This window comes from Salminus brasiliensis, chromosome 14 (genome assembly GCF_030463535.1).
Source record: "Salminus brasiliensis chromosome 14, fSalBra1.hap2, whole genome shotgun sequence".
NCBI lineage: Eukaryota > Metazoa > Chordata > Actinopteri > Characiformes > Bryconidae > Salminus > Salminus brasiliensis.
The window spans coordinates 17632739-17657262 of NC_132891.1; the positions used below are offsets into that span (position 1 = coordinate 17632739).

The following is a 24524-nucleotide window of genomic DNA, read 5'->3' on the forward strand; positions in this document are numbered from 1 at the left end:
TTTGTTGTAAACAAAAACATTGTGTCCAGCTAACATGTTCTCACCTGTACAAAATGTCCTGTTTTTCTGTCATTACGAGAACATTTGGTCCTTAGAAAGTACTGAAGACAAGAACACACATACGAGTCCACACGCAAACTTAGAGCAGGATAAACACTCACACACAAGCTCATAAACACAGCAACAAACAGGGGCAGAAGAATACAAACAAGAAGGACGGTCACACAGAAATGGAGAAAAGCACAAAAACACGGCGTGGTGATCTGACTATTGCCACTGAAAGTGACAAATGAAATCGTGGGTCTAGGCTTGTTTTCACCGTTCGAACACATCATGTCTTTCTGTAGAAGATATTTCAAAAGTCTGCTGTGTAGATTTGCAGCAGATGTACTGTAATGCTGCCATGAACATTTCTCAACTGCCTGAATGCACCAATCAGATGTTTGCAGCTTTCTGACCAGATATTGGTACTGCATAAAGTTAGTCTCAGTGCCATGTGTTTTGATTGCAAAAGCAATCCTGAGTGTAGTCTCACAATGCTTGAGATTCAAACACTTCAACATCAAGGGCAGGATTTATGGATGTTTCGTCTACGGCTAAACTTCAGTGTCAGTGATGAATCACCAATGGAAATTGTATTTCGCCATATTCACCATTTGTGTTAGACTCACACACATACACACACATGAGTAAACATGCCCAGAGCGGTGGGCAGCCATCCCCACAGCAGCCTGAAGGGAAGAGGGTCAAGAGCCTTTCTTTAAGGCCCAACAGTAGCAGCTTGCAGAGCCTGGGAATCAAACCCACAGCCCAGTCATAGCCTGGTGCTCTAACCACTAAATGCCCACTGCCCCCTGAATCATGCATTTATTATTTATTAGATAATATTATATGTTAATAAATAACATTTATAAGAACACTAATTATTTAATAGATAATAAGTTCTAATATGTTGTACATAAATTTTTACAGAAACCCAGTTGAGGTTCCCCAATGGGCCCCATTGTTACAGCCCACCAGCCCAAACTCACATGGGTCCCATCTAGATTTTATGTGCAGTGTATAACCCCTCCTGGTCCCTGACCCTGGAGGGCATCCATATGTGGATAACATGAAACCTGAGGACAAAACCAGAACGTCTACACGGCCAGTCTGCTGGTTCCATAAGAAACCATGTTTGTAATAGAGATGTGTTGAGCGTGAAGACTTGATGACTTGATGAATACGGTTGTCCAAACACACAAATACATCTCTATCACAAACAACAGTGGTTCTTCTCAAAGAATCATCTTAAGCATCTTAGTTTTTTTTAAGTGTACTTGTTTTTTAAATCTAATTCACGCCAGACATGAGCTTAGACCTAAAGATCTACGAATGGGTGTTTCAGTAAAGTATTTGGACACAGGCGACCATCAGCAGTTTGCTCCAGTCAACTGACCTAAACACTGCCCTTCTTTGCTCCACAGTAAAACCAATTATCTTTACAAAGTGAAGTTGATTACACAGATGAATGAACAGAAATGTGCTTTTATTCATAAACATACTGATTAAAATAGGATTCCCAGAAGAACGACCACTGTGTTCACTGGACAAAGGGTTAGGGTTAGGCCATGGGGTTTCCAGCACAGATACAGATATATTTAACCTAGATTTAGCCTTAGTTTGGGTCTGGCAAACTGGCTCAGAACACAGCAAATAAATGGATTGAACACAGAAAGATAAACTTGCTTCAATACAGGATTGGAAGTATCAGCAGTCTGAGTATTGAATTGTTTGCCAAATTAAAGTAATGAATAAGTATTGAATAAGTCTTCTGATGCTTTAGTGACTCCAGTACTGCAAGTACAGGCTTTTGGACAACAACAACAACAACATCAGCAGGACTGCACTGCAGCGTGTGCTTCCATCTGTCAAACTGTGGATGTCTCTATTAGACATTAAACACCACCATCAGAGATGCTGGCTCAGAACATCCTGATCGTTGCCCTAAATTACCCACTTGACCCGCTAATCATCCCTGTGACCAGTCCACTCTTGTCCACCAGCAGGGCTTTCCCCCACCATGTCCACTATGGCTTTAACAGGACTTTTCCTCACTACCCGTTCTCATAATCCTCATATGAGTGCTCTGATTTAGAAAGCAAATCCTATACCATTCCCAGAAGTCCAGCTCTCTAATGTGCTGTGTAATTATTTCTACAGCAGAGCACTTCAGTGCGTATTTTTACAAGAATATCAAATACAACATGGACTATATTGATGAGCAAAATGATCTGAGGATCAAGATGGGCTTTATGAGATTCTGGAGAATTTTCTAGAGACTGGGAGAGCAGCTGAGGTAAAGACTCTAGAAAAGCTCTAATGGATAGTGTACTGTGCAAAACTAGTGTAAAAACAATTAATATGTTAGCATATTGTTGTTGTCCAAAAAGACAGACAGGAAGAAAGAGTTATGTGCACTAAATTAAAAAGAAAGAAAGGGAGGAAGGAAGGAAAAAAAGGAAGAGAAAAGAAGAAGGACGGAAGAAAGAGCTCTGATCACCAAAGAAAAAGAAGAAAGGGAGGAATGAAAAAAGAAAAGAAGGAAGAAAAGAATGAACTCTTTTTTGTACATTAAAGAAGAAAGAAAGGTAGGAAGGAAGGGAGAGAGAAAAGACAAAAAGGGAAGGACAGAAGAAAAACAAGGCAGCAGACTTATCAAAGAAAAAGAAAGGAAGGAATGGGGGGGTGAAAGAAGGGCAGAAGGAAGAAAGGAAAGAGGAAAGAATAGAAGAAAGAACGCAAGTGAGGAAGGAAAGAAGGGGGAAAAGGAAGAAAGGAGGAAAGGACTGAAAAAAGAAAAGAAGTAAGATGCAAAAAAGAACAGAGAGAATAGAAAGGAGGACAAGAAAGAAAGAATTCTGTGCACCAAAGAAAAAAGCAGATAGGAAGGAAAATTAGGAAAGAGGGGAAAACAAAAGAAGGGAGGGAGGAAGGAAGGATGGAGGATCGGAATTAATAAATAAAGAAAAGAAGGAAGGAAGAAAAAGGAAGAGGAAAGGAAGACAAAACGAGTTCTAAGAGTGCACCAAAGAAACAAGTAAGGAAGAAAAAGAGAAAAAAGAAGTAGAAAGGAAGAAATGTAGATCAAAGAAAACACAAATCAGACTTCTGCACGCAGACAATAACTGGACAGACAGGCTGTAGGCCAGTGCAGCAGCAAAGTCGATTTAATTATGTACATTCTCTCTCTCTCTCTCTCTCTCTCTCTCTCTCTCTCTCTCTCTCTTTCTCGCTCTCTCTCTTTCTTTCTCTCTCTCTCTCTCTCTTATGTTGACATGTAGATTTGTGAGGCAAAAGCCCTGAAAACTGAAACATGAGACTAGATGGAAACTTAATTGCTTTATGTTTTGGTTGAAAAGACAGATTGGATTTAGAGAAAGCCGGAGCGTTTTTTTCCCCTCTAATGTCCCCAAAACAGTAGCTGGGGCTGCACAGTTAATCTGGGGAGCATGCGGGAGACACACTTTTAATGAGCTCATTTGATTTGCAATCTGTTTTTTTCTGCTGTTCTTTCTCCGCGGCTCTCTCAAAATAAGGGCCGTGAAAATAGCGAGACGAAACGTGAAAACCATTTAATCCGATTGGCTCAGAAAGTTTTAGGCCTGTTTGTTTCCACAATACCTGTCTGTGCTTAATGAGTGTGACTGTGTGACTTTTTGTCCAGGCCTCAGGCATGACGACGGCTTCGTGGGAAGTGGATTTGACTTGTTCCAACGGCTCCAGTCTCAGGACGGACCTAGCCGGCTCATTGTTCAACCTGAGCAGCAGCTTTGGGGGTACTGGGGCCTTCCTGTGGCTGCTGTCTTCAGAAAACGGCTCCTGGCCCACCCGGGGCCCCTCGTTGGCGACGGTGGAGACGGGGTGGATACGGGACCAGGCGCTGGCCAAAGCCGAAATAACAGTGCTGGGGCTGGTGCTGGCACTTACCACGCTGGGCAACAGCTTTGTGCTGTGGGTGCTGCTGCGCAGGAGAAAACACCATGCACCCATGCACCTCTTCATGATTAACCTGTGCTTGGCCGATCTGGTGGTGGCCTTTTTCCAGGTGACCTTTCAGAGAGACTACAATATACACATACACCGATCAGCTATAACATTAGCCCTCCACAACAGATTTGACCATTTGAGGCATGGACTCCACAAGACCTCTGAAGGTGTCCTGTGGTATCTGACAACAAGAGGTCAGCAGCAGATCTTTAAGTCTTCTAAATTTTAAGGCGGGGCCTCCATGATCATCAATGAGCCTGTGGTGCCCATGATCCTGTTGCTGGTTCACCAGTTTGTCCTCACTTTTGGTAGGTACAGAAAACCCCACAAGACCTGCCTGATGTTTTGGAGATGTTTTCTGACCCAGTCGTCTAGTCACCACAATTTGGCCTTTGCCAAAGTGGCTCAGATTCTTATGCTTATAGCCATTTGTCCTGCTTTTCACACACCCACTTGACTTGTTTGCTCAGTAGTGTGTATGTGTGTGTTCACTGCACATATGAGTTAAAAGTGGAATATGGCGAATATGGTTATCGTTACATGGTGCTATTGTTTTGGCTGATCAGTGTATAACTGACAAATCAAATTCACTGTTGTACACCCTGCTCAGTCTACCGCTTGTCATTCTGGATTCATTTTATGCAAATGAGATGAGTGCTGACCAATCAGATTGTTGATATGTGGCAGGACAACCGATTTTGTTGCGCAGGGTGAAAATACAGGGTCAAGACACGAACACACAGCCATCAGGAGATATAAACATGGAATTTAAAACATGGGTCATTACTGGGTGGTCTTCCAGGGTAGCATGTTGGAGATGGGACTGTGGCCTACAAAGCCAAAATTGTACCTGCACCTCTCTTAACTGATAGCAATGGTCAAAGCTCAATCTATCAGTCTCTAGAGCTCTTCAAGCTTCAAGTATGACTCAGTTTGACCCACTATTATTCAAGACAAGCTTCAAGACTGGCACCCAGATCACAGAACAAACGTCCAAACAGCAGAGTCTCTTGCTATCTTCAAACTCCAACTGAAGACCCATCTCTTTAAGAAGCAGTTAAACCTAGCATGTACTTAAATGTGTGCAAGAATTTATTTCTTTTATTGCACCAATTAGTGTTTTATTGTGTATATCTTTTTATCTGGGCATCAGCACTGCTCTTGTTTGGCAGTATCTTAACTTCAGGGTATTTTAGGCTCTTACCCATTCGTACTCACCATGGACACATTCTCTGTCTGAACACACAAAGCACAGTTGTGAGTCACTGTGGATAAGAATGCTTGCAAAAGGTTAGATGATGTTGTTAAAATGTAAAATATATATTTGGAACCCACAGAACCTACATAAAGCAGTGTTCGGTGGTCGTCAGACATAACAAGGACCAACAGGGTCAGTCAAAAAGATTCACATTGGATTCATCTGTCCAACCTTGTTCCAGAACTCCAGAACCTAAAAGGATTTATACTCTTTTTCGTTAGCAAAGGATTCTGTTCTGCAGTGGATCCCATTTTTGCCCAGTGTATATCTGAGGGTTGAGTCATGAACACTGACCTTAGCTGAGGCAAAAGAGACCTGTAGTTCACACAGAAACCAAACGAACAGAGAACAGAGAACAGAGAATGTTAAAAATCAACCAGCGAAAATGTATTCCCTGAACCAAAGCTCTTATAGTCAAGTCTGTTCACTCGGTGGCCATCTCTGCAATGCTGCCGGGCAGTTATTTACAGTCATACAAGACCAGGCTTCTATCTCTATGAATGGGGAGAGACCAAAATATTAGAAACTGAAGGTCAAATTACAGTTTCAAAAACATCAACAGTCACTGATAAAATCAGAGGTTTGTAGCGTATTGGTCAAAGAACTTGATTGTTTGGCTTGGCCTGGTTACTGCACTTGCACAGATTTACCCGAAAACCCATTCATATTTCAACCAGTGGCCGTCTCCTCATTTACAACGTTTCTGTTTAAATCTAAACTTAACCTGAACCTAAACTTAACCTAAACCATAACCTAAACCATAACTTAAACTTAACCTAACCGTAACCCAAATGTTAAATAACCTAAACCCTTACACTAAACATCACCATAGTAAAATCATATGTTTCTACAGAAGTTTCTGTCCATTCATCCTTTTTTTAAGCCCCATTATTCTTTGAGTACACTGGTCGGAATTTGTGTATTTGGCAAAACAGCGTCACCAGTGGACGGGAGCTCCTTGTCAATCATAAATATGTATGGTCCGACCTGTTAGAAGACTGACCGCTGGTACTTGCTTCAGCTGCCACCCACCAGTCTGACCACCAGGCTCCCCTGCCCACCCTCCTGCCACTGCTACCTGCCTAAGGACTATGTTAAGATTTACATGCACTGCCACTGTTATTATTACCATCATTACTTTGATTACTCTTACCATTTCTACCATGATCATATTATATTAAGATATGATGAACAATGACTATCAATAATTTATAAGTAGTTTTGATCAGAGGAGGGTGGGTCCCCCTTGTAAGTTTTGGTTCCTCCCAAAGTTTCTTCCATCTCTGAGGGAATTTTTCCTTGCCACTGTCGTCTTTGGCTTGCTCACTGGGGGTCTTAGGTGTGTATGTCTTGTTGATCTCTTGTCCTCTTACTAATTACTGATTCTGTAAAGCTTCTTTGTGACAACACAAATGAATTTGATTTGATTTGATGTACAAAATATCAGATGGGAGCTCCTTGTGAATTGTAAAAAAGCACCGATATGGTCATGCAAATGTTAAAAATCACTGGTCCTAATTAACTCTAAATTTTGGTGGAGATTGAAGATTGATCTAAACAACTTTTCCCACCTAGATTGCATAACTGATACCTTGCACACCAAAGACATGAAAGAAATACCAAAATTTTGAGTAAATGTCCTTGCAGAAAAGCAGCTGTGATGTTCTTTCATAGCACTCCTACCTCTCATATCCTGGGATAGTTCCACCTAAAAATGTATTCTTTAAAAAAACATCAGCTGAAAAGTTCTTTCAGGGACCAAAAGTGGTTCTACTTAGGAATCGCTCACTCTTGGGAGTGAGATTACAGTTTGAGGTGTACGCTTGAGTGTGGCCCAAGCATCCCATTTACAATGACCTTGTCCTAAACATATTGGATTTCCTGCCCTCGTTTCCCCTCCCTCTTAGATTGACAGGTGAAAGATGTGGAGAGGATGTTGGCAGTATTTTACAGAGCATGGCCTTCAACTTGTCAAATCCCTCTACGCTCCTCCCACAGGTTCTGCCGCAGCTGCTGTGGGACATCACAGAGCGTTTCCAGGGCCCTGATGCGCTGTGCCGCTCCGTCAAATACCTGCAGATCGTGGGCATGTTCGCCTCCTCATACATGATCGTCGCCATGACAGTGGACCGCCACTACGCTATCTGCTGCCCTTTGCAGGCATACAGAGGGGGAGAAACCTCTCGCTGGAATGCCCCCATTATGGTGGCCTGGGGCCTGGCCCTGGTACTCAGTTTACCACAGGTGAGAGCTAAAGAAAAGGACTTGGTATGGAGGGTTTGGAGTTTATTATCAATAATGTGTAATTTTGCTTACATGCAAGGCCATTTTATCAGAGACCCACACATCTTATAAAAGCCACTGGTTGCTACAGAATATGTCGTTGAACCTCTGCCCCTTTCATCATGCAAAGAGAATGATCTTGGATATTTGAGTGGTGGTGGACCATTCTAGATATAAGTGGACAGTGATATAGTACACTATATGGACAAAAGTATTGGGACACCTGCTCATTCATTGTTTCTTCCAAAATCAAGGGTATTATCCAGCTTCTGTTATACTGTCTGTGGAAGGCTTTCCACTAGATTTTGATACATTGCTGTCAGGATTTGATTGCATTCAGTGACAAGAGCATTAGTCAGGACAGGATGTTGGATGACCACAACCGCACCTCACCCTCAACTTCCCAACTCATCCTAAAAGTATTGGATGGAGCACCATTCATCATTTTAGTGAACACAGTTCCACTGCTCCACAGCTCAATAGCCTACGCCTGGCATTAGGTATTGTGCCATTAGGTTCATGTTTATCTGCTCCAGTGAGTTCTTTCTCCAGGGACTAGACAAGCTGTGTGTGTATGCATTTGCACATCTTTGTCAGCAATGGATGCAACTTAAAGTACCTAAATGCATTCAGTTATGGTCAGTGATTGTATAACTACAAAGTGCACTTACTGTATTTGGTAGGTGTATCTGATTAACATGTAGGTGTACCTAATAAACTGGAACTTCAGTTTATATGCAGTGTATGTTGTGATTATTTTGTGTGATTTGTCTCATTCCACCCTATCTGACCCATAGGTCTTCATCTTCTCACGTTCTGAGGTGGCCCCAGGGGTGTTTGAGTGCTGGGGACACTTTGCTAAGCCATGGGGCCTCAAGGCCTACGTCACCTGGATGACCGTGGCCGTCTTCATTCTGCCAGCCCTCATCATTACCGTCTGCCAGGTAGTCCTCTCCATCTCCCTCTATCATACACACTTCAGAGAGCGTCATATTTTTTCCATCATGGTTTACGTTGCGTTGCAAATCTGTGTTCTTTGCTGTGTCCAGCCCGCAATTATGACTTTTCCCCACTCTCTCTCAGGCCAGTTGGAATAACGTAGGGCTTTCCGCTCACAATCCATGTGGATAATGATGGACCCAAAAGCCCATGAGGCAGTGAGAGTCAAATTGGACAGGAAACCACATGTGACATTATGCACAAATCCAGATTAATCTACCTAGACTGCTGGTGATTATCAGATTGCCCGCTATGTCAGCATTTACTCACTGCAGTTGGAGTTCATTCCCAAGGGTTCAGCGCTTTTGGTTTCCAACTGTGCCAGAGGAGCTGATCAAAAGCCTCATCACCTCGTATGAACTGCTTAGACAGTAAAAGGCTTTCCAAGGAGTTCATTGATTCATTCTGAGTTGCTTTCTGTGATCAAAAAACACGCTAGTACTCCATGAGTTCTCTTACACTTATGGATTTCAAGGCACTGAGCAGCCACATTTGTAGCAGACAAATTTCTCCAAAAATGTTTGTAACCTTTGTAAAGTGAGGAAACAGCAGAGAGTTGCCCACGGTTGCATTACTTGCACCCACTGGCACTGGACACCACAAGGGGGCGCAATGGCATGCTGTTTTCAGTGGAATCATACTCTCCCCCATTGACTTTGACATGATATGACTGAGTTATCTCGCTTGCCTGTTGCTTGGGTCACAGAGATTAGCTGACTAGTTTGTAGGGCCGCATGATAAATGACATTTTTTAGCATTATCTTCATATGAGCGTCCACAATGCCTCTGATGACAGACAGGATTAAATTACATTACAACCACAGCACCAGAGTGATGTAATTAGATTAGTGGAAACACAGGGTTAGAGGTTTACATAAATGGGGCTGCTAAACAGCCAATTACAAAACACAGACACAGAGCTACTAGAAAAATTCCACAGATTTGGCCAAATTACTGCATAATGCTCTTCCTCGCTGACCTGCATGAGTTTTAGGCCAAATTCATATGTCAAAACAGGCATTAAATGTCTCGGGCATTCTGCATCAAATATTTGTAACCATTTTGGGTTTTCTGATTTTATTAAATAGTTTGAATGTCTGATTCCAACCGAAAACCTAAAGGACCATGATGGCTTAGTTATGAAGTTAAGTGTAATTTGATCTTGAGTTATTACACTTGGACATGTATCTGGAATGCAGATGCAGAGTTGAGTTTAATAAGTTCACATATGAAGTGGAGTCTTTTGTCCAGAAATAGGGTCAGAGCCAGTTCAAACATACATGAAACCACACAGGCAGGAAACATCAAGGATATAGGAAAATGCCTATGTCTAAAACCAGGCAGGGTTCCAAAAACCACAGAACAAACTGGAGTAAACAGCCTAAGGCTCAGAACGCAGATACAGTGACAATACCTTGTGACGAACATGGAAATAGTCCAGGCTTTAAGGCTATGTTCAGACTGCCAGCCCATATCCGATTTTGACATATCTAGATTGTATTCAGTCTAGACAGCCAAAAAACACATGAAATCTGATTTTTGCTGGAGCCAAACCACATTCGGAGGTGGTTTGAAATGCTATTACAATTGGATTCATACAGATGCGCCTCAATCTAGACGCTCAAATTGGATTTCCAAGTTTCTCACGGAAGACAACGACCACATCAAATCCAAAGGTCCATCTTTCCTGCTTCTGCATATAAAAACAGCTTGTTAACATCTATATTGTTACCACAGCAACCCATGCAGATAGGTTTGTGACCTCCAGACACGCAAATCCAATCTGATCACCTGCCAATTATAGTGCGGACATCTCACCTGATCTGATCTGAGAAACACATCTGATTTGCCGGCAGTCTGAACACAGCCTTAGTAGGTAAACATAATAAATAGAAACAGGTGAGCAAAGAGGGGTGGGACAGGCGATCAGAAGGCCTACTCCAGGGAGTGCTTTTAGGAGGGGCTTCCTAGCGCCTATGAAAAACTATAGGAAGAAAGGGTAAGGGCTAGTTTTGTAACTTCTAACTAAGTAACTAAGGGAGAGGTTTACGTTTTCCCAAGGTAAGGCTTAAGGAGATGTGGTACGAACAGGATTGTAAGTAAGTGTATAAAGCACATCACTAATAATGTTTAGATAGGCTGTAGTGTGTATGTGTGGTACTACAATGACCAGTGGCAGTCTTGGCACGTCTGGGTCAAATGTATAAGGCCATCAGGGTGTGCTGAGGGAGCAGGGTTAACTTTGTGGTCTGTCTGATTTCCTCATTTATTCTCCACTGCTATGATAAAAGTAGGTGTTGAAAGCATCATCCTTGGATGTTATTCTTCCCAAAAATAGCGCAAGATGACAAGATGTTGCGAAAATATAAAACTGTAAATTATAACACTGAAGCAAAAAGCCTTCACAGCCTTCAGGGTTGCTGTCATGCAGTTGCAATTGAAATTATGCAGCACCATTGCAAATGAGACTTACCAGGGAAATTTAAATAAACAATTTAAATGGCTCAACATAACTAATAGAACAAGTGTTTTCTCAACACAACACATAATGCTACTTTTAATGACTACTGTAGTCCCAGAATGATTCAACCCCTTTAAAGACAAACATTTTTAGTACTTTAGTACTCAAGGAAAAGAATGTACAAAAACATAGGAAATGCATTCTGCATAGTTCACAAGTTTAAATTTAAAGGAACACTGGTTACATTACATGGACATGGCAGAAAGAAGAAGCTATCACTGGCTGCCACCAGATTCCTAAGGAGACAGGTGGTCAAAAACCTTTGAGTGACAGCAAAATAACTGCAGCAAGATTTGGTGGCAGCAGGCACTGAGGTTTCAATTTGCACAACAAGGAGCATAACAAACACTGAAGGTCTCCATGCCCGTACACCTCCACTGACCCAAAAGCACAAGAACAGTCAGCTCTTATCTGCTCAAAACCAGATAAATAAACCACAAAGGTTTTGGGATTCTGTGAAATGATGAAACAAAACTGGAACTTCCAAACTGGACCAAAATAGAGTCAATCCAGTATCTGCAAATCCTAGCAGAAAACCTCATGCCTGCGAGGAAGCTAAAGCTTGGGCGTCATTGGACCTTCCAACAGGAAAATGATCTGAAGCATACCTCAAAGTCCACTAAGGCTTGGTTTAAGAAGATGTCCTCGAAGATTCTGGAGTAGTCATCACAGTGGCCTGACTTGAACCCCATTGAAAATCTTTGGTGGCATTGGAAGCAGGCAGTTGCAGCATGCAAACCCAAGAATAGCAGTGAACCGGAGGCCACTGCCCATGAGGAGTGAGGAGTGATCCCTCAAGAACGATGCCAGATATTGGTGTCTGGCTACGCATAGTGTTTGCAGCGGGTCATAACAGTGAAAGTGTGTAGTAAAGTACTAAAGACTGCAGAAGTCATTAAAAGTGGTATTTTGTGGAGAAAGCTCTTGTTCTATGAGTTGATTAGTTTATTCCAAACAGGTGAAAGTTTTACATTTTGCCAAATTCATGAAAGCCTAGATGAATGAGTGTCTTGAACCGGCTGGAGTAATGGTGGAGATGGAGCCACAGATTGTGGTTAGGGAATAGCAGCAGGACGGGCCACAGGAATCATGTTCCGCAGCCGTTGCAATATACCTGAAGAGAGCTTGCTAAGTCATCTCATTCAGTTACAGCCTCAGATAGACCAGCTGTCTCTGCTGCATCCATGGTGGCGAGGTATTCTGTAACACTCGGGCATGTAGCTGGGATGCAAATGCAGAATTTAATGAACTATCCCAGATATCCCAGGGGAAATATTCCAGAAATATGGTCAGAACCAGTACAAACATCAAGGGCACTGGCAGAAAGCAGAGTCAACATCTGTGTCTATATAGGTTGTTTAGCTGCCGAGTGCTCTTGCCTTGAAAGGAGCCTGTTTATACTATATGACAGAGGGCTTTAATCTGAAGGACTAACTTGGTCAGTAGCACTGGTGGGGCAGTAAGAAGCTGACCCTGTGTTTGAGGTCACTCCACAGGGTGCCAACTTTATGTCAAACAAACTGAGTCAGTTTGCTCTGGGAATGAGAACCGTGAGATCTACTTTCAGAGCTGCAGATCGAAGCAGAAGGAGAAGCGTAGCTCAAACATCACAGTAACATCATGATCAGGGCATCCAAGGGCATCAAATGACCTCACATCTCAGAACATAGGAGTTCCTGAGGTCACTATGAGTACAGACGCAGGATAACAGTGCTCAGACACTGTGTTTTATCCCTCCATCTCAGGTACGCATCTTCAGAGAGATCCATGACAACATCTACCTGAAGTCAGAGCGGGTGGTGACGGCAGAGTTTAAGCGGAACTCAGTACTTTTCCATTTCCCCCAGAGAGAAGGGCACCGCGGGAGGGCCTGTGGTGGTAGAGACAGAGAGGGGCGTGGCAGCCATCCTCATCCGACGGACAGCAGCCACCACGTCCGGCATCGAGAAAGCACCTTTCGCCCCCCGCCCTCCCCAACTGACCCTCAGAGCTCATATGACAGTCTCTCCATTACCTGTGACCCCTGTGCTGTGCCCCTCCCCTCTTCAGAAATCTCTGCCTCCACCACTCCCCATTTACAGAACTTCACTCCTGACCATGCCTCGGGCTCTCCTCATGACCCCACTCACTCACATGCCCAGCCAGCCAGTAACATCTGTTCCCGGTCCAGAGGCTCCTCCTCATTGGCCGGACAGCTCACGGGTACTCCTGACTTGTGGCCAGACGTGCTCCCAGACACAGCTGCTCTGGGCGTGCCCGCTCAGTATCCTCCCCTTCCGCCTCCCCCAGGCATCTCCAAGGCTATGTCCAAGACGGTGCGGATGACCCTGGTCATAGTGCTGGTCTACACAGTCTGCTGGTCTCCTTTCTTCATTGTCCAGCTGTGGGCAGCCTGGGACCCCAACCCACCAGATCAAGGTCAGGATGCAGAACATCTACATTGCTGGGCTTGGGGTATGAACTGGGGTATGACAAAAATGCACTGATGTGAAAATGCCACTGAATGAAAGTATACAATTATATCTATATATCTATCTATTGAATTATTGAAGTATCTGGAACTACAGCTGTGCTTTACAGTGTCCAGATATAAAATTCTACCCAGGGACATCAAACTCATTTTAGGTAATGGGTCACATTGCACATGGTCCACTGTCAATTAGGTTGCACCAATTTTTTTTAGAACACCCAATGCTGTGTATCCACTTATTTTTAAAGAGATGCTAATTATTTGCTTGCTAATGAAGAATTATTAGGGAATTTTGGCTCGCATGCTAGCGGCACAGCAGTTGATTGACAGACACATGACAACTGGGTCAATAAATAAAACTAATTTACAGCTCTACATACAGCCTCTGCCAAGCCTATAATATTATAATATGTCCCAATAAACACTCAACACGCTCAGTGTTGTGTGTTTTAACCCCTTTACACACCAAGGCTTATTACACACTAAGGCGTATTACTCAGTAACTACAGGGACCTCTGTACAAACTGGTGGAGCTATTCTTTGGCAGTAGAAGTTTGTTCAAACACTTTTGGCCCACCAGCAGGCCATCGGCTTCTTTAGGGGTTAACCCCTGAGGATCCGCTGAGATCTGCTAATTGATGATGTCTAAAGAAATCAAAACTTAGATTAGTCAGTTTTACGCAGTGTGGAAACACAAACAGTGACCAAGTGCATGAATCCTAGAGCATGAATCGCAGTGCAACTTTTTGAGCACATTAGTAAACTGAGACGCCCTCTCATTGGTTGCGTTACAAAGCCTAGGCTGCAGCCGAGGTTTGGTAGGTCCTTGGTAGGACTGTCCTATGAAAACTCTTTCTTAGTAACCTACTGGTCACACAAATGAAACAGTCTAACCAGGCTGCATGGTGACGTCATCTGCATGGTGACACCTCTTGCAATTGCCAAGTAAAACTCGTGATCTTTCTTTACGGAAATGAATTATAATTGTAAAAATGAACATTTTTTAAACATAATCTAGTGTGGAGGCCTTGATTTCAGCCATTTATGTGGTGCTTTTTCTTTCTCCTGTGTATGTGCGCAGAAAGCTGTTGGTAACCGAGGTTCCGGGAAAGATGCGCCAGCTGTGTTCTCCAAATCTTTCCGAACATAGGCTGCATTTCTGCACTGTATACGAAGTGCCTTCACATTGTAACAGTCTTTCTCTTACATATCAGCAGAGAAATGCAGCCTAGGCTTTGGAACGCAGCTACTGTTTGCTAAAAGTCCTATCCCCTAGCTGAAGTAGAGATTTTGATTGGTCTGGCAGCCGTGAGAATATGGATACTTTATTATTGGGCTGGTTTAGACAGTTATCCAGCCAGCCCCAGCCCACAGGCCATATGTTTGACATCCCCACAATCCGTCTGTACTCTCCTAGTGTTAGAAAAAAGCATAGGTGTTGCACTCATCTGCCCTTTGTAGCAGTCTCGTATTGCAGGCAACAGCATGTAATAAATAGCCCGCCTGCATTCCCACAGTTTGTTTTCATCTCTGCCAAGCGCTCTATAAACAGTCAGCACAAATCTCAGCACACACATTCACACACAAACAGATTAAATGAATAAGCAGAGATGCATCGTCTCTTTCTTTGACTGAAATGCTAATGCTAATTGAGTTTTCTATTAACATACAACAAGATCCAAAAATACTGGGATTTTTTTTTGTTCATTAAAACTTAAGTATAAAAACAAAAAAAAATACTAAAAAGAAAATAAATGTTTTGGAATTCTAATAAATTAAAAAATAGATGTATTAAAATGTACTACATTTCTAGGTTAATATTATATTTTTAACATTAACTGTATTTTAATATTAAATGTATTACATAATTATGTACAAAAAGTCTGATATTCAGGTCACTCTCAGATGGATTTGATCTACTCATAAAGGGCTTTTTGCTCAGACGTGTGGAGTCAAGTGACCTCAAACTTGACACCACATGGCATGTCCATAAATATATCAAATAGAAACTCCCCAGACAAAAACTTAGTCACCTTACATCACCTGTTTAAGGTGGTGGTAACTTCAGGCTCTTACAAATGGCGTTGCACAAAGATGACTGGGCTATAAATACCTGCAGAGTGTGCGACAGGATTCTTAGATTGGGAATGGGTGGTACAGTATAGTGAAGTAGTCTTGAGTGATTACATTTGGGCATGCAAAAGGTCATAGTGTGAAGGAAGTAGCTGAATTTGCAGGTGCATGGAAGTGTACGGTCATGGGGGTCTACCAGCAGTGGCAGGAATCCCAGTCTACAGGAAATTCTCTGTAGAATTGTGGCCGAAAGCCCAACCTGACAGACAGGGACTGTCGGCGTGTTTCACGGCTTGTGAATGAAAATCGCTTTGCTTCCAGGCAAAGATGCTTCTAGAGGTCAACGCAGGTCCACAACCAGTTTCTGAAAGAACTCTGCAGGGAACTGCATTCCATGAACATATGGAGCAGAGTGGCACACAAGAGGAATTTGCTCAGTTCTTCTGTTCTGCTCAATTTCAACACCTCAAACAACACATTTACTGCACTGTACCACCTCTTCTGAATCTATGAATGTCGTCATACACCCCGCAGGTATTTATAGCCCGATCATCCTCGTGTAGCTGTCTGCAGGAGCCTGAAGTTACTACCACCTTAAACATAAAAGTGGGCTATATATTCTGTGCAGTTGATTTTATAACTGTTACCAGAGAAATTTATTGAAGTTATATAATAACTTAATTCAATACATCAAGCATTATTAATAGTGGGAGTTTAATAAAAGCAGTATTATTATTATTATTATTATTATTATTATTCAATAAAGAATCTACTTTTCATTCATTCTTTCAATAAAGAAACCTTTTCGAATTAAATTAGAAAACAGTTCAATATAGAGGCATTTTTCAATAGGAACTACCTTTGACATTAACCCAGCTGTACATCCTACTGTAATACTGTATTGCTGTGCTTAAATATTTGAGTTTATATATTTTGTGTACATATAAATAAATAAAAACCTGCCCCTTCAGAGAGACCAACAAATTCATACACACACATACATACAATGGCAGCTGTAACTTCACCTCAGTGTATCGTAATCTCATTGGCTGTGTGCAGTATTTACACCTCTAAATTAAAGTGGGCTCTTTGCACAGTTTGACCTGCCAGTCGCCAAGTAACCAGCACATTACTAAACAAATGGCCTCTGAGCTGGCAGCATGAATGGTACCTTATGGCCAAGCTCTCATATTCCTAATACATCAGTGATGAACTCAAAAAACCATTCGGTCGGCTGGCTCGCAGTGTTTAATGCTCATATACGTAATGCGGTTCCCACTTAGTGCCAGAACATATCTGAATTATTCATTAAGGCTGTATAAGGTGGTTATGAAACAGCGCCATGGCCACCTGTGTTTGGGTGTAGTTTCTGTGCCACAAACGTATTTAAAGGCCGTATCAAGAAACAGAAGAGAGTTTGCAAATATGTCCATTATGAATCAAATCAAATTGTTCCCTTTGTGGTATATGTAACCGATATATGCAGAAATTGTCAAACTAAATTGATGGTTTTAAATTAATCATGGGTGTGATGTCATAAGCTGGAGCACATTTTGATTTGACTATTTTTTGCATATCACAACCACTCCACCAACTTAGCTTATGCTAAGTTTCCACTGTTACACAGATCAGAAGCAGATTGATGTTAGCTTGATTGCTATTAGTGGACTTCAAAGGGATCACCAAGAGCTTGCCAATGTCTCACAGATGGCAGAAAGATATCGGGCAGGCTAAATATCTGGACCTGTCAACAGTCCAGATTATGTAGAGTGAAAAATGTTGTGAGCTGGTTGTGACTAGCATTGAGTGGAGCAATGACCTACATCTAATGACAGCATAAGACACAGAGTAAAGGGAAGCATGGCTTCTGCAGTTCTACAGCCTGCTTGGACCATTGTTTCTAATAGATATCCATTTTAGAAACACAAAAATCTGTATTTCTGACAAAATGTAGTTTGGAGACCAGATTAACTCGTTGGGGATTCCACTTGATGAAAGATCTTGTCATTTGTGATGCCCAGTACAGCAACCTGACAATCTTTTAAAGTCTTGTAGCGTGGCGGCTGGTGTAGCATACTCTGGCTCGGCATGTACACCAAACCACACCCACAAAAGTCCTCCACTCTTGAAATGGTTCTTCCAGAGAAGAACCACACAGGTGTTCTACAACAGTTACATGTTATATAAAAATACTGACATGTTCCTCTTCCTGTCATGGTGTCCCGTGTTCTCTGTGCTGCAGGAGTAGCATTCACCATCCTGATGCTGCTGGCCAGTCTGAACTCGTGCACGAACCCCTGGATCTACACAGCATTCTCCAGCAGTGTGTCACGGGAGCTGCTGGCTCTGCTGCGTTGCACGGTGCCTTCGCCACGCAGGGGTTCCCTGCCCGACGACTCCACTGCCACACACACCTCCACCACCACCAAGGACAGCATCTACTGACCGGCGCACAGGCCACACGACACACACACAGACAACTACCGTCAAGCATACACAGGTAGACCACCAGATTCAAATCCACCACCCTTTTACCCTCCCATTACACTTAATCAGGAACTGAAGCTGTCCAAAAAAATGCATTGTCTCCAACTGATGTTCAAAAGTTTGGAATCACTTGTCATATTAATTATCACTGTTATTTTATTCAGTTTGCTTGTGGGATGTATCACACAATACAGAGGCCTTTCGCTTAAATTTTTCCAAAACAGCAACAATAAGTAGAGTCTGGAATCTGCCTTATTGTAATATTCAGCATTAAAGAATACAATATTTTATAATGATACAATAGCCTGACACATGCTTTAAAGGTATGTGCTTATCCCTACTGTGCAAAAATTAAGAAGGCTCTACACTCAGTGTTGGCTAGCTTGTTCAGTTGTTATTATTTGAGCAATTATGTATAATAACAATAATGAGTGTTTTATTTGCTACAGCCTATCAGAGGTGGACAAAGTACACAAGTGGAAGTAGAGACACATTATTTGTGACACATTATTTAGGTATTTCTATTTGCTATTGGAATTGAGAGGCTTCTGTTGAGCGATATGATGATACGTTGTGTTGTTACACTCTTAGTAATAACATTGTACATGGTTTTACGAACAGGGATTATGCATAGTCATTGTCATTAGGGTTGGGCAGTATAATGGTAATGGCAAGTAGACCGTGGTATTTAAAAATGTTAGGACAGTATTTTAAAATGATGATGTGTCCGATGTTCCAATTTTCTTTGTCTATCTAGTACACAGCTAAATAAGCCCCCCCTCCCCATTTGCATTTAAGAGGGCACTTTGGGAACTCACTAAATTGTATCCAGATATGGAAACATCAATTGAGCACTTTTTAGACCTCTATTAGGCCTTTTTGCCCACATGGTTCCTATGGACACGCTGTACCAGTTAAATTAATGCTAGTTATGTGCCATTGATTAGCAATGACCAAAACACGTTTCATCAGCTGTTAAGTTACTCCTAGGACCATTCATTCAACTTGGTGCTCTCGGTTTTGAGTCTGTATCTTCTGAACATGTGTAATCTGAGCCTCAGATAACTCCTAAAGTGTTTAATCTGCTAGCTAATTTATGTAAGATAAACCAACGAGTCCAAACATGACATAACCCATTTGTTTTTTTACTTTTTTCTGCACTCCAACACCGGTCGTTTGACTTTGCTCTCTCAAAGTCAGTTTGTCAGAAAAGTAGCTGTACTGTGCTGTGTGTATTCTGTGGGTCAGTAGCAGGGCTAGCTAGGCAAAGGTTAGTTTAGTAATTGTGTAGCCGATTCACCACCAAAAAACTTTCAAAGTTCAGCTTTCTGTGCAGCCAGCATTAGTTGCTTGACTTCATCTTTCAGGATTGAGTCTGTCTAGATTTTTAGTGAGCCAAAACCTAACCAATGTCTAAATGTCCAGTGGTGAGCAGAGTGTTATCGGCCTAACTAAGTTACTGCTAAGCTGATCTAATCTTCTCTCTCCTGATTCGCAGCAGTTTAATATTTAGCAGCTGTTTTCAGACTGACGTTTTAACATTTACTCAATCAATGATTTAAAACTGTGAACGCTGCTCATTTAGTTGGTGACCTTGTAAGCAAACTGAGCATGCAACTGTTTTTCTCTTTTGAAATATTGTATACTGCGCTAATACTTGATATTTGGAGAAGGAATGAAGGTAAGAAAAACAGTAAATGCTGCCCAACCCTACTAGTCATGGACTTCAACCAGCACTAAAGGGTCTGAACTAGACACGGTTGGATTTTTATTTTTCTAAATGTATATAATCTCATTAAATTATTAGTAATATACTGTAAACATCTATTTTATGTCATTTCTTATCAGGTTATCACTTCAAGATTTAATCACGACGATCAAATACTAGGCGTTTTGTATGTTTTTATTATACCTTCGTTCTTGTGTTATTAAGTTATCATGCAACCGCTTACAGCTCTGTTCATCGTTCTGGTAGCTCAGAAGCTCTATAGGTGTACTAGCATTATGTTACAAACATGTTATCCAAGTATCTTTGAGAAAAAAATAGTTTCATAATATTGAAAACAGTGATTTCAAACTTTTGAACGTAACCAGGTATCAAAGCATGGGGACACACGTACACACTCAGCGTGCCAAACTCCAGACCTCCAGTTTGCAGACATGACACAATCGAGACCAAGTCCTTCACATGAGTACAATTTACAGTGACGTCTGAAGGCCCACAACCACTAAAGCACAATCTACTGAAGGCAACAACAAGGAGAGCTGATGAGCCAGCCCTCCAGGAAACCAGAGGAATTTCACTATTTTCCCTCTCATCTTTTAGTGTAGTGGTGGGGGATTAGGCCAATACTTTCATTATCTAATGAGACATTAGAGAATGTAACAGTGTGCGTGAAACAGGAACATACACTCACCAAGCACTATTAGGAACCCTTGCACACCCACCCATTCCTGCAGTTACCTGATCACACAACTGTGCAGCAGCACTGCAGTGCATGAAGTCATGCAGATACGGACCAGCAGCTTCAGCTAATCTTCTCACCAACCATCAGAATGGCGAACAAATGTGGTTTTGAGCATGGCATGACTGTTGGTGCCAGATGGGCTGATTTGAGTGTTTAGATAACTGATGATCTTCTGGGAATTTTAGCACAGTGGTCTCTAGAGTTTACTCATAATGGTGCAATAAAGAAAAAACGTCCACTGAGCGTCAGTTCTGTGGGCAGAAATGCCTTGCTGATGAGAGAGGTCAACTGAGAATGGCCAGACTGGTTTGAGATGACAGAAAGGCTAATGAAACTAAGATAAGGGTTGAACTTCTGTCATCCAAGAAAAGCCAGAAAGCTCAGGCTGCAGTGGGCACAGGCTCATCAAAACTGGACAGCTTTAGTCTGGAAAAACATTGCCTAGTCTGATGAATCTCGTTGATGAATCGCACAGACGTTGGGGTCGGAATTTGGTGCCATCAGCATGAATCTATGGACACAACCTGCCTTGTGTCAACAGTCTAGGCTGGTGGAGGTGGTGTAATGGTGTGAGGAATGTTTACTTGGCCTACTTTGTGCCCCTTAATACCAGTCTATCATCAATTGAGTGCCCCAGCCTATTTGAGAGATGTTGGTGACCATGTGTATCCCTTCATAACCACAACTTACCCATCTTCTAACAGCCTATTCATGATAGTACACAATGTCGCAAAGCAAAAGTCATTTTGACAGTGTTCTTCAGTGGCCTTCCCAGTCACTGGATCTAAATCCAGTTAAACACTTTTGGGATGTGGTAGAACGGGAGATTCGCAACACCAAAGTTCAGAATTGAGGCTGTTTTAAACCTCTACTTAGTATTAGCAGCGTTTCTAATAAGGTCCTTGGTGAGTGTATGTGATTGTACATATCTATACATTAGGCTGGTGTACAGGAAATAGCAACCATCACAAGACAGGAGCAAAGTACTGTGAACATAAATGGGGGAAACAGGAATGTGTGTGTGTTTTGGGTGGCATTCAGGAGTAAGCTGTGAGAATGTGACATACTGGCAAACAGCTGAATAGAAGAACAGCTCCAGACTGAGGGGGGAGAACAAGGCACGCATCAGGAGGCAGACGGCGCTGTTTGCAATCAAACAGAGATTGAGAATGCTTAAGAATCCAGATGTGGGCAATGGCCAAATGGTTTCATCCACATTTTTTGGATTATTTGAGTATTATTTTGAAAAAAGCGCTGGAAAAACTGGGAAAGGACAAACAGACCATTGGGTTGAAATATTCCCCTACTGTTGTGCCATTGTTGGAGCCAGAGATGAAGACTGTGTCAAAGTGGAGAAGACATTGACGGCACAAAAATTCCACCAGAAATGCTCCCACCAGTTGATATTCTACAAATAGTTAAAGAGCTTTGTTTCCAAAACGCATTCAAATCTGTTTTCATCTATGCTGGTTTTCCAGTGAAATAAGTTGTTAGGATGGCTTTACCCACCACAAATGGTCTCATATTTATATTTATATTTCTCATCATATAGCAAATAAATATATGCTATATGATAATTAACTTGCCATATCCATTATTTCTAGAAAAAGGAAAATGTGTACATTTATGTGTAAAAAACTAAACCAGTGCATTTTGGAATGTAACTCTTCACATGATCTGATCACTGGAGACAAGCCTTACAGTCACATGTAAAGATGTGGGCACTGCAGATCAAAAAACATAAATTTGTTGATTTTCTAAATAAAACTACTTTTTAAAAATACATAATGCACACTTACTGTTCATTTGGTGAATTTGGCATATTGAGAGGAACATAGCATTAAATGTGGCATGTTCAAAAAATGTTTCCTATATAGATCAATAGGAATTAGTCTCTGAAATATGCTGAAAACTTATTCTGACATACAAAATCAACAAAACATTGTTTGAACTGGGGTGTCCAAACCTTTGTCTGTGCCTTTTCTGCTTAAGAACACATTTGACAAGATTAAAGGTACAGAAATATAACCTTTAGTAAAAATCACAATTTGGGCATCAGTATGTCAAAATGAGAATTTACAGGTTAAAAAAAGCAGACACTGCAGAAATGGTAGCAATCTTCATTTTGGGAAACCTATTCACGATACAAGAATGCAATTAGCAATGTAGATAGAGGCCCTTGAGCGGCACAGCCCTCATTAGTTATGTCCTCATCACTCAGTCAAGCACCTGCATTGCCACAAGGCAGAGGTGAACACCCGGTTCTCACTAAAATTGGCTACAATTCAAATAATGGGCAGAAATAAACTTTGTGCTTTGTGCTGGTAACTACATTCCATGTGAATATATATATATATTTCTTTAGTGTAATTTCAAAGGGTAATATTTTACAAATAGATATTTATATTTAAGATGAGAAAAGCCACCCAAGAATACAAATACATGTGGTATCTGAAGTTTGTTTAGAAGAGAAGATGTTAAGCTAACATTGTGCACAAACACTGGACGTAGACTGTCACCAATCTCATCTTGGTAAATATATGACCAAAAATGTCAAATGTATTTTAAAAACTATACAAGAAGAGAAAAACTCTGGAACATCCAGGTTTATAGTGTTCTTCTGCTTTCAAGCTGGACAGCAAAATGTGGAATGAAACCATATGTTGTGTTGAAAAGAAAATCTGGATGTATTCTGCATGTATTTTCAGCAGGTAAAGAGACTTTTTGGGCATGTATTTACTGAGATTAAATTGGTGATCGTCCAAGTCCTGTGTTTGTTAGCAACGTTAGCTTAACATCTCCTGTTCTGAAGTAATGAAGAAACCTTCAGATATCAAACACGCCACGAGCACATGGAGTAAGTGATAATTCATGTTCATTTCATTTTTCACTATTAACTATTCCTTTAATTCTGGTTTAGTCTTACTCTGTGCAATGATGGATCTACCTTTTCACTGAAAGCTTCATCTGTGTCCAAGAAAATGATGCCCACGTGTTTTCACTGTGTGTACTACATATACACACATTCTATTACCAGCTTTAAAACAGGTAAAAGTCCATGTCACAGTTTAAACTCTACCTCCTGTGTGATTCTGTTCTCACAATGACAAAGTTCAGCTGTTTTTACCAGTGAAGACCAGGGACCATTTCACCTTGGATGATATATTATAACTTATTTGTACAAAGGATATTCTAAATGTTATTATTATGTAATTTAATACTGTGTTGAAGGATTTCAATTATACTGATGTAATTCAACAGGCTATATCTTACCAGACAGAAATGTACCTCTCAAGTGCCTCACGATTCATCAATATATATATATATATTCATCTTTGACATCAATAGATTTTAAGGAAAAACTACTTTCGCTTTAACTTCACTGTCAATGTTGTGCCTAACATCTTTATGTGACTCATAGGGACACTATGTCTTTTGTAAACATACAGTAAGTATACAAATGCTTTCATTATATTTTTAACATCTATATAGCAGATTGCAAGATAACCACAGAGCCAGATTTTTTTCCCCATTTTTCCGCAAATGATTTTAATATATGTAATGTATGGTATCGCCATTATACTAGATGTTGTAATAAATTATTATTTTTCTAAATACCTACAAGGGTGTCTTAATTTCTTTATCTTTAAAAATATGTATCTATTTATATTTGAATGCATTTATTTATGAAATAAGTGCATTTATTGAAGTTATTTGCTGTATAAATTGTAAGTATGTGTTTTTTATTGGCGAGCTCTACAGGGGCTCACAGAAGCTGCATGTTTTTAGCATCATTTCAACACTGTAACACAAACCCTGTAATTACTTTGTGAAGTCTTAGTGGATAAGGTTTGCTGTCCTCTCGTTGTGTCCTTTCGAAAGGAATCTGGCACAGGCCTGCAACAACCTGGATCCCCATAACTAGCAGAGCCTAGT

The 24524-nt window shown here is 41.3% G+C and overlaps 1 protein-coding gene across 1 annotated transcript in view; it reads left to right on the top strand.

The window, feature by feature from the left end:
* Positions 1-24170, top strand: part of avpr2ab (arginine vasopressin receptor 2a, duplicate b) — a 40864-nt gene extending 16694 nt beyond the window's left edge. The window contains exons 2-6 of the mRNA XM_072696056.1: positions 3707-4087; positions 7286-7531; positions 8368-8514; positions 12836-13508; positions 17876-24170. Coding sequence (XP_072552157.1) covers positions 3716-4087; positions 7286-7531; positions 8368-8514; positions 12836-13508; positions 17876-18078 — 1641 coding nt within the window. The 5' untranslated portion in view covers positions 3707-3715 and the 3' untranslated portion in view covers positions 18079-24170. The remainder of the gene's footprint in view (positions 1-3706; positions 4088-7285; positions 7532-8367; positions 8515-12835; positions 13509-17875) is intronic.
* Positions 24171-24524: the final 354 nt, after the last annotated feature.